The 12,065-nt window shown below is 32.2% G+C and overlaps 2 protein-coding genes across 3 annotated transcripts in view; both read right to left on the reverse strand.

Annotated features, from left to right (window-relative positions):
• LOC120330157 (RNA polymerase II elongation factor ELL-like) overlaps positions 1–8,371 on the reverse strand; it is a 36,778-nt gene extending 28,407 nt beyond the window's left edge. For both annotated transcript variants that reach the window (XR_005567813.2, XM_039397007.2), the window contains exon 1: positions 8,157–8,371. Coding sequence is in view for 1 of the 2 variants with exons in the window: in XM_039397007.2 (XP_039252941.2) it covers positions 8,157–8,282 (126 nt within the window). In the remaining variant the exon portion in view is untranslated. The remainder of the gene's footprint in view (positions 1–8,156) is intronic.
• The window catches only part of LOC120329543 (protein THEM6-like), a 145,371-nt gene that overhangs the window by 37,203 nt on the left and 96,103 nt on the right, over positions 1–12,065 (reverse strand). The gene's annotated exons all lie outside the window — the stretch shown is intronic.

Genomic DNA, 12,065 nt, shown 5'->3' on the forward strand with positions numbered 1-12,065 from the left:
TAATAAAAGAAAATGTGACCGGAGATGATCTGATTAATTCTTCAAAAATAACACGATACGTTCGAAGCTAAATGCAAATTTATTTTCTCCTTATGTAATTTGAAAGAATCGGGTAAAAAAAATTATCTGACCTTCAAATTTATCAAATATACTGATAAAAATAACATAATGTAGGCCAAAGAATATAACAGGCCGATGCAATTCATTAAGATAGTTGTGCTTGTGGTCATTTCAAAATTTTACCGTAAGTTATTTGATAATAATTCTGAAATGAAACCTCGATTGACTCCCACGTTTCCCCCTAATTAAGGAATCAAGAAGGAAAAGTATGGTAGTTTTGTGTACAGTGAGGGAAGAATGAAGAAATCCAAAATGATTAAAGAAAAGGTTTTTAACGAAAACGGTTGGAAACCACTGATTTACTGTTATCTTGGTTTACTAAAAATACTGATTTCTAATATAATCTGTTTTATCATTTTAGTGTTGATTTAGCTTACGCTTACGCTTGCAACACCAGGCTCTCAGAATACATTTAAAATTCTAATCAAAAAGTCTGCAAAATCCTCTACTTTTAAGCAACATCCAAAATCCAAGGATTTTAAAAAAATGCAAAAAATGATTTGATTTTTTTTTTTGAATACCAATTTCTAGATTTCAGTGACATATACAATTAGTAAACTATATTAAAAACAAAAGGCAATCAGTTTTATTACCATTCTAGGTATTAGTGATATAAACAATCAAGCTATATCCAAAACAAAAAATTTCTATCTTGACACCTTCAAATGCAAGCAAATTTTCATATTTTTTGCAGTGCATACTGTAACATCTTATACAAAAAAACAAGAAATACATGGTGTTACACAAAGGGGTTATAAAAATATTCACAGACCCTCATTGTTTTAAATTGTTTTTCATTCTCACAATAGATCTGACTCATGTATAACACAGACTCCTTAAATACTAGAACATCAATAACTGATAGGAGACATCCTGTCTTGCTATCTCTATACAAATATTATCATAAGGAAGGCTTATCCTTGATAAATATGGGGCAACAAAGCGATACAAGGTTAGTGCAAAATCAGCAAATTTCATCATTTTTATGAAAAAAAAAAATTAATTCCTGTATTTTTTGACAACTTTGACAAAACGATACAAGATTATATTTCGTTAATACTTTTAAAAAATATTTTTACATTTGAAATTTGAATTGCAAAGCAAAACAGCAAAACAAGCGAATTTCATCATTTTTTTTTTTTAATTTAATTCATGTATGTTTTGACAACTGTGACAAATTATCAAAAATTTTGAATTTAGTCGCAGTGCAAAACGGGCAATTTGACAAATTTGCTAAAAACGTATCAATTTGAATCTTACTGATTATATAGAAAGAATTGAGAATTATCAGTTTTTGGTAATATGCAATTGTAGACAGATTGTAATGATATGTGTTAAATCTCTTTTCTATTGATTCTTAATCATGTCTGTCTGTGATCATTGATATGTGATAATTGATGCTTTGATCATAAAGGTGAAAAATATAAATTAAATGATATGATAAGGCGAGGAAGAGTAAAATCAATAATATCGACTTAGAAGGATATTTCAAATAATAAGCAATATGAGAATAATTGATAGATTTTATATTTCCAATAATGTCCATTCCAATTTGAAATTGAAGAATAATAATTTTTTTTTAGTAAATTTGGATTTTAAATTTCCATATTCGAGAATGATATCAAATGGGTTCCGGCAAGACAAACTATTTATCCTTCTTTTATGCTTTTGTGGCCATGGATCCATATGTAGCCTATATAGTACAAGGATGCTGTAGGCTCTAGGGCGGGAGAATTTAGCTCAAAACCAAATTCAATATCAAAGTCATTTAAACAAACAGAAGTTTATTAAATGTTGAATAAATTTTTAGCGCTCCAGGAGTATGTTTAACAATATGGAGGTAACTAATTTTGTTCGCCTACTTTACTTTAAGTTGTATAAAGAGACTTAAACCTATGGACAGGGGGTATATTCACTTGGCTAACACAGACAGTCCCCAAACTCGTGATAGAACTAAAATCGGAATAAAATATGGCCTAACCACACTACGGGAGTACCGAATATTCCTCATTTTTTGAGAAGTAATTAAGAAATTCATGTTTTTTGTTGTTGTTTTGGTTGCCCTGTAATCTGAAGCAGGGCTACTCAACTATTTCTACCGAAGATCCGCATATAAAATTTCAAAATTATTTGGGTTCGGTGTTTGCAGAAATTATATTTTGGCATCCTTAAGCGCTCACTTCCTCGACCGGATAATGATTATTAGCTAATCAAGATTGTTTATTATGGTGTTAGAGTTCTTTTCATATATATTCAAAACAATAAAAGTGATTTTATAAAATGGAACTTCAAAAGTGGGGCTAATGATCCAAAATAAAGAATTAGGTCCGGTCCGAATCAAATACTCGGAAGGTTGAGTAGCCTTGATTTAAAGTATCAAAATTATGCTCAACTATTATTAACATATAATAAATTGTGGAAGATACAGCTTACAAGGCCTAAGAACAACAAACAGCTGCCATGAGAATTGATTCACACATCCTGATGACTCTAACATATGGCAACAACCTTCTTAACTTAGAACAAGTTAAAATTAAAGAGAGATTATCTTTGTTAAATAAACAAAATTATTTCTTGCAACTCAAAACTCAAGTAAGGAACATAAAAAAACTGAAATGTTATGAATATACAAAACAGATAGACAATTATATAACTGAAACAATGATTATGTATAGGAATAATTCACGTAAATTAGCTTAATAAACCACATTAAGATGAGAACAAGTAAGAATATTAAGCTCTTCATTCAATATGCGACACTGATATTTTAAAAATTTGAATAACTATTAATTTGTGGAAAATAGAATACTACATTGCTAAGTATTGGCTTTGTAAATACCTATATTTGAATGACAATTATTTTTAATTATTTTTTTCCAAAGTTTGGACCAGTGGGCTTAAATTTACCTAGAATACCTGTTTTAATAAGTCTCATACTCTCATTAAATCCTTATTTTCGCAATATTTTATAAATAAAAAAGGTATTATTTTGATTCATTTTCAGAGTCAATTTGGCATATTTCAATATAAGTAATATACCAGGTATTTTATTTCAACTCAATAGTACAGGAATGAGTCAGATTTGAAATAAATAATTCAGATTCGACTCCAGACCTCAGGATATATTTTCAAACTCACGGATATAATGTCCCAGAGGCTATAACATTGCTTTCTAAAAAATACCCAGGTTTCGTTGCTTTTTCTATACAAAGAAAATTTTTCTCAAAATACCACTGTTTTGCTTTTATACTTTTTAAAAATTCAGTCAAAATCGGTCAAAAATTTTTTGGGTTTTCTCACGAAATTATAAGTGAAACTTGCATATTTTGAGAAAACAAAATCTTAGCTAAAAGGGTTGGGTTTAAACCGCAGTAACCCTAGATATACTACAGGGAATTAAAATGGTTTATAGGAATGAATAATTCCGTCTCTAAGCTGAAAATAAACCTAAATAAACTTAATATAACTCAGTAGTATAAATATAATTTTAGAAGATATTTTTGGAAAATAAATATTTTGTTTTGTTCGTTTCGTTTTTGTTCAATTTATTATTATTTTTAATTTAACTCGGTCCTTGAAAAATCAAGAAAGTATACAATACTTCTAATTGTGTTGCACTAAGTTTCGTTTCTAAAAATCTAAAAGAAATAACTTTTGTTGCAGTAGATAAAAGTAAAAATTGATAATTAGATTGAACATAATATGCAAATAAACAAATTTTTTTTTTATAATTGAATGTGAAATAATTTAGATGTACCGTCAAAGAACTGATCAACTAAACAATAACATATAAAATACTCAAAAAGAAAATGTATTGCATTGATTTCGATTCTGCTTTTATCCACAAATATAAAATCACTAAAGATTTTTAAACAACTTATTTATAATCTTTTCGCTCTGAACAAGGCTCCTTACAATAAGCCACTGATATGTATAGTATTAGTATTACGATACTTTAATTTTTGAAAGGACTGGAATATTTCTGGTTTGGCATTGGTTACCTAATCTAATACCCCCTGGGCAGGAGCGACGCCAAGGGGGTAGAAACCACCGTTTGAAATGTATCATATATATTGAGATCATACATAGCAACTTTCCATATTTTGAAACGCTTTATAGACAAACCCCCAAGAATCTTGAAATCCACGTCTCATGGTCCACTAGTAGTTACGGCCTAACATGGCAACATAAAATTTCCCCCCCTTGAAAATTACTGGATACGCCCCACCCTGGGTGATGTGGTGGTGATATTTTAACCTGCGATGTCATCATAGTTAAGTATAACGCTTTAACTACCAGGCCATAGAACCGCAACAGATGAATTACAATCCTCTATCAAAATCACAGATAATCCTTTCCAGCCAAATATTGATAAGGCAGATAGGAAGTGTTAAACCGAGACCTTGAAATTACATGGCATGACTAAAATTTTAATAATTAATTAAATTCATGAGTCACTGGAACATTAGACGTAGCTTCATTATAGATAGCTCCACATGCTTATTAGTCAGATTACTCACACGACAATTGCACACATAATGTATGACTAAAAATATAATTAGAATGCAATCTATACTGGGAGATATTTTAATCAGAAATAATAGATTAGGTGTAATGAAAATAATAAAGTAATGAAACAAAATAAAGTATTCAAAAGAGGATCTAAAACAGACATGGGCAAAGTATGGCCCCCATGGGCCAAATCCGGCCCATAGGGTAACTCAATCTGGCCTGCCTGGTGTTGCCACGACAAAACTGAAAACAAATTTTGATATTTTAGCTAAAAATAGCTGAGGAATTTCTTGCGATTGTGGTTAAATTTAGTTTTCACACGAAGCATATTGTTTTCCATCTTTGCTTTGTAACGCTGTAAATATTGTTCATAAAATGTCATTTTTTATGTCACACTCACATCACATGGACCGCCAGTCTAGACGGGCAAAATTTTTGGCCCCTGGTTCAAAAACCCTGCCCGCCCCTGATCTAAAAGATTTCAGAGTATTGCTGCACACTTGTACTACTATTACCGGTAAGGTATTTGTGCAGTATACAGCAAGACTAATATTCTTCACTATTGCTACATCATTCCACCGACACAAAAGAATAGAAGAAGGATAAGTAATCAGCCCCACAGTTGAAACCACATTGAATCAAAAAAAGTTCTGAAATCATCTGTAAATCAATTTATGAAAATGCACAAACAGAAATTTTAGTATTCATTGAATTTCTTTGAATAATGTTAAATCGTGATGGTCACAGACATGGCATATGAAATTAAACAAACTATGCCAATTCTGAAATTTTTCAAATCTCTTCAAACACAACAGTTACTATTTTATGCGCAGCAGCCTGATTAGAACATCAAGTCTGAGCACACCAATACACCTTTGCTTCAAAAAAGGCACTCACTGTACACTGTACTGATATGTTAGAAGCTAGTTTATTTGGAAGGGCTGGTATCTTTCAGTTTCAGAAATGCTTACCCAATTTATTACACCTGGTTGACGTGGTGGAATTGAATCCAAAATTTTAATCAGCGATGTCGTCTTGGTTGAGTATAACACTTCAACCAATAAGCCACCACCAAAACTGTCACACCATGGAAAAATTTTAATTTTTCCCAAACATTTTCAATTTTACAAACTCGAATGTTGCAAAATGCATGATATTAAATTTTATAAAAGGGCGATATATGGATTTGTTATTTAAGATGGCCAGATTATCATCTCATCAATATTCAATACCATGTTCATCTGATTACAGACAGACAGCTTTAAAGAAATCTGTTGAATACATGAGTCACTGGCTTATTCAAATTATTTGAACCCTAAGTCAACTTTTAATCATCAAACACTCTGCTAAAAATAACTTGATTTTACCAAGTATAATAAAAACAAACAAACTGGGTGTTCATAAAGTCCTGTTTTAAATGTAAAATAAAAACTTTGAGGTGCTTCGCTAACTAATGGTTACCGGTAAATAAGTAAAATGAAACAAACCTAGTTGAGATATACTGGGAACTAATAACCAAATTTGAATATTCATATCATTCAAAATTGGATATATTTCATTAACTAAATTCTACACCTATTTCAAATATTTTCCATTAGAGAAAATTAGAGAATGATGTCTGACAACCAGTAATGAAAACGCTTCATTTATTTCATAAAAAACTGCAGAATATAAATATTATATGAAATATTATAAGGCTTCATTTTTCTGTATTGTGAAATTAAATCACCAGCAGATCAAAACGATTTGGGCAAATTTCTCCATTGTACACATTTCAGTTCTAAATTTATTCTTTATTTGAAATTTTATCTGAATGTTTGAGGAATGGTAATGTATTCTGCTTGAACTTTCGACTTTCTGTGAGTATACATACAAACTCCAATATTCAAAATATAACTTCCTAAAATATCTGTCAATATTTAATTTATAATCATATGAACTACAAATACAAATAGCAACTAGTTGTCTGAAAACTGGAAAATACCAGAACTGTGAGTGATGATGAAAAATTCCCTTTCATGAAGTCAAGCAAGTCGTGGGGATTTTATATAAATTGTCATCATGTAAATATGTATAACTGAAATTTTACTGTGAGATGAGTCACACATAACCTCATGTCACTTTCATTCATTGAAAATGGAATCTTAAAAAATCAATTTAACAAAAGAAGAGCAGTTGTATAGGTTGTTTGTGCATGCTTAGTCGTATCATGAAATTTTATTTTTCCATAAAACAGAAAGGGGGCGTAAAACTTAGATGTAATTATTTAGGAAAACTATTATCTTGAAGTAAATTTTAAACAAATCACATTTGATATTCAAAGTATTTTTTCATGCTTATGGTGCAAATAAAATTCTAAAATCATATTTAAAACAATACATCATATGTTTTTTCCATTAGTACAAGTCACATATTTAAACAGATCATTCGTTTTAATAATATGTATATTCACTGTACAGATAATCACTATGTTTCACAGAAAGACTAGCGAAAATATAATTCTAATATTCTCAAATTATATTCAAAATATTATGTTATATTTCATTTCATTTTTCGCGGAATAAAGACTCCCAAATTCAGTAAATTAATAGAAACAAGTTCAATATATATTATAGTTTAATATTCATCCCAGAATATATAAAAATAAACTGAAGTACGTAGTACTTTCATAAGTGTCAGTGACTGCAGAATAAAAATATAAAATGATTGCTGACATAGAAACTCTGCAGCAGGAATTCGACAAATAAAAAATGTCATTAATTTAGCTAAAATTTAAAATTATCATACTTGTCTATAATATTTGTAATATTTCGCATCCGCACAAATAGCACAATCAAGTTTTAATTATAAACCAAAAGGTAATAAAATAAATTATACCAGACATGGCAATTAAGTCTGACATAATAGCCGGTTTATGAGCAATAAATTGTACCCTTAGGTGAATGTGTAATCAAAGTTAGTTCGAGAAAGACAACTTGACAAAGAAATGCTGTAAATATGTCGAAACTTGCAGATGTATATAATGCTCGAGTCATAAACTTTGCCAAAACCAAAAAAAATTTTGTTCACATAAACTACATTGAATATTTCTTTTATTATATTTTTACTGGTAAATGAAAAGTTGTCGGTAACTATACAAAAAATAAAATCATGTTGTTGATTTCAAAAAATTAAAATTTTTAAAATAAAATCATGTTAAAGTCAATGCCTTTTCTAGGCTATAATCAAAACATTTTCAATTCCCATTTTCTGCTTTGAATTTGCTTTTATTGCTACGATTGTTCATATTATTTTTAATTATTAAATGTAAATTTTGCGATATAAAAATCAAAAGTTGATTTTTCTCAACATTTAAAAAATGAGAAAAATTTTCAAAATTGTAAAACTTTCAAAAAAAGCTATAAAAAGTTTGAATTTTTTTTTAATATATTAGCATTCTCCTTGAACTTTATACTTTCATAACTGGTACTGTAGCAACTCCATAACTTTCTATAACAAAAAGCAACAAAATAAATCATAAATACCGAATTGTCCTGATAAGACTCGATGATCCTCAGAGCAGTGTCCGTTAATTTCATTAAAAGTACAGTCTTGTCTGATGACGTCGCTTGGCGGAGTCCGTAGGACCCGGAGTCCAAGTTTAGCGGCATTTTGACACTCGACAGTACAAAAATCTCCACAAGATAAATATATTTCTCTTGCTATGGACAATTTATATGGAACATATGATTTAGAGCATCTAAAATATTAAAGTAACAATTGTGATGTCATAATTCGAGTCAAATATGATAATATCATTGAAACAAAATTTGATCATTTTTAAATAAAAATTGTGTTTCTGGAAAAGTTAAAATGCTAGCATAACTGAAAGTATTCCAACCATTTATAGGTTAAAAATATACAGGTGTCTTCAGTCAAAACAAGCAATTTAAATTCAAAAGTCCTAAATTTAAAAAGGCAAAGTCAGAAAGTTAAGTTTACTAAATAAGTAACAAACAGTGGCCACTATTTTCTGTAATAAATGATGGAGAAAATCTACCATCTAAACCCCGACAAATGCCCCAGATCTTTATAAAAATTCCCTAAAGATGACTCTCTCTAACAATATGACTCCAATCACTTCACTTGGCTCAGAAATCAAACATTAGCTTACATTTTTTGACCTGCATTGCCATGACCAATTTATAATATAGCACTATTTTGTATCTATCTGTCTATTGGGTTATGTAAATTAAATTACACTTATTCCCTTGCTGTCATACTTTAACAAAACTCAGACACCAGACCTAATGCTGTAATAGCAGAATAACAAGGCTGAACCACTTCAAAAGTATACCCTATAGTCCAAAAATACTCGTCAGATAAGAATGTAAAATGAATTCGTTTGTCCCGAGGTATGTCTGTATGTAGACTATACTGAACTGTGCAAACACAATTTCCACATTTAGGTTTCAGTTTGCCAAGCGATGAAACCGTGCAGCTGGCAGGCAGACGATACCAAACATACCGTATTTCTGTGTTTCGCAACAGCAATATAAATGAAGACCCAGCGGCCCTTTTCAAATTTTGCTGATGTTGGTTGTTCACTTGTTGGCAGAATGGTAAAAAAAGTTGTTTCTATATTTGGGGATTGTCCCACGTGATAGTAAAACCGGAAAAACACCACAACGCGTGATTACAACATGCTTTCTTTAATAAACCTTGATCGAAACGTGGAAAAATCCCCTGAAATATGACGAAAAATCGAAGCAACTAGGATAGGATAGGATAGGATTTACATATTTATCCCGGGGGAGAGGAAAGCCGATAAGATGGCTTATCCATATGGCGAACCACGGCCTCTCGTCCGGTTACCATTCCAAGTCGGGTATGGGATTAGTTTTTACTGTATTGTTTGTTTTCGGAAGCATGGACTTGGTGGTGGAGGAAGCCGTAACCGACCAGCGGTTACGTGAACCACCCAACGACGGCGAGGAGTCCAGCAATCCTCTCGCACATAACCATCCCTGCATGGGATTCGAACCTGCGAACCCACGCAGAGTAATTAGAGGTGCGGTGGCGAGCGTATTCCTAACGCTTAGCCCGTTGAGCCACACCGCCGCGCCTAAAACACGCAACCTTGCTGTGGCCTGCTGGCGTATTCAACTGATAACGCACAATGTCCTAATATGTCGCTTTTCTTCTGTCTGTTGTACGAATCATACGCCGACATAATGTGTTAATTAAAGACAGAAACATCGCGTCAAAAGTCAATCAACGCCACGAACTTCGCAGCCGACTGCGATGTTTAGGCGCCTGTGGCAAAACAAAAGCGTGCGCCAGAGGAGAAACGCTCGTTCGTTGCTGCATGTTCACCTTCATTATTTACATATTTTTATCTGGATTTAGGACATTTTATCATCTTGGAGATAAAAACATAATTATTTTATTGAATATATACTCTTAGTGAAACCATAAAAAAATAAAGTTTTGCCTCAATATATTCAAACTTTTGACCAAATCATTTTATTTACTTCACGAATAGGAACACTCTACTGATGTCATTTAGTGGCGGTCGTGCGTTGGTCGAATTTCATATGGAAATGGTTCAGCCGCGAGATGATGCCACAGATTAAAATATTTTGCACAAGATTTTATAACCGGTAGATGATGCCCGAGAGGCAAATTTTATATTGAAATTGGCACTTGCCAGTTTCGTGATACCACATAAAAAATTCAGTTAGCACACTATTTTGAACAGATCAAAAGCATGCATAATTCTTTTTTTATGTCAAGAACACGCTTTTCATCGTACGCGAATACCGTACAAAGGTTAGAATCACGCGGACAATAATCATGTGCTGGACCCGTTGAAGGACTTTGACGTTGCTCTCCCATTGTCTGGTCCATGCGTCTGAAACGATGAACTGGGTAACTGTTATCATACACAAACCGGTAGAGTAGTAATTGGACGAGAGATCGTGATTCGCCATATTATTGAGCTGTCTAATCAATTTTTGCTTTAGTTAACATAAAAATCCTATTCCAGTGATTCCAAAACTCTAGGTAATTACCTCTTGGGGTAGACTAATTTATTATTTTTTAGAGGATAATTCAGATGAAATCAGAACGTAGGTGGTCATGCGGTTAGACAAAACCAAAGTTTATACATGGTAGCGACATAATATCAATTAATGCTTCGCAGTACGGATTGAAGTATTAAACACCATGCAAGCACAACTTTAACATCTTAAAATCGGATTAGAATGCACAGTAAGCAATAGTATAATAGTTAAAAATTGAGTTGTTGACCACAATTTTATGAATCAAAATATTTTCATTTTCTGGCATGTATAAGTTTGTAGGCTATTCGCCTATGGACCTTTCCCCGACCTTTTACCTCGAAAAATTCTTCCTATACTTTACCATTGCAAAATTTTCGGGGCTTTTTTTAAAAGTTGTTTCGCGAGTTGGCGCTTGCGAAATGGGGTATTTGTTTTAAACCATAATTATGATTCATCGCATACAACAATCTGTTTTGTTAAAATTACCGGTAAAGAATTTTAGCCTAGTCTATCACAGCTATTTCTACACTAATTTTTCATTACTGCAATTAAATTAAAACTCCAAAGAAGACAGAGTGATCATTGAATTATCTGATTTATATTTAAATTTTCAAAACACAACTGAAAACTAAAGAATATAGTTCATGAACACGGAAACGAGATAATATTTACGACCACGTCTGAAAATCTGTCTGAGTGAGAAAAGTGTCTGAGCGGATGCGAAAAGGGAGCATTGTTACGACTCTTTTGCATCTTGCTGATTGGTCAATGTCACGAAGTAAACAAGGTAGTCGAAGCTCGGGGAAAGGTTCATTATCGCGGATTCGGATTGGCTATCTTGTTGAAAACAAAATATCGAAACAAGCTAATGATTGACAATGATATGAGATGCTGTATGTAGTCTACTTTGATCGTTTGATATCGCAGAAACATTGTGACCTTTCCAACTGAGATTTAAATCAGGACATTGTTTTTGTTTTATGGATTGCTATGTTCAAGTTTAAAATTCGATAATTGGAGCTCCAGCATTTGATTTATGGGGTAACGATATTTGAAGAGTATGAGAGCCACTGTCCTAATCGAAATACCGTATTTCCCGGCGAATAAGTCTACCTCGGTAAATAAGGCGAAGCCCGTTTTTAAGCCTGAAAAAATGGGTCTTTGCATATAACCTCCCAATAAGACGGGCAGTAAAATCTCATCAACATCGGAATCTCAAATTACCATGCCACGGATCTGAGCGGTCGCCGCGTTTGCGCATTGGTTAAAATACCCTTTATTGACGTTTGTTGTGGCGTAATATTCAATCCATAACGACTATGGGAATTCAAACTGTCTTTCAATTTCAATCTAATTGTGTTCAACGTAACTCGCAATTGCGTCCACCAT

This window comes from Styela clava, chromosome 12 (assembly GCF_964204865.1).
Source record: "Styela clava chromosome 12, kaStyClav1.hap1.2, whole genome shotgun sequence".
Lineage (NCBI taxonomy): Eukaryota > Metazoa > Chordata > Ascidiacea > Stolidobranchia > Styelidae > Styela > Styela clava.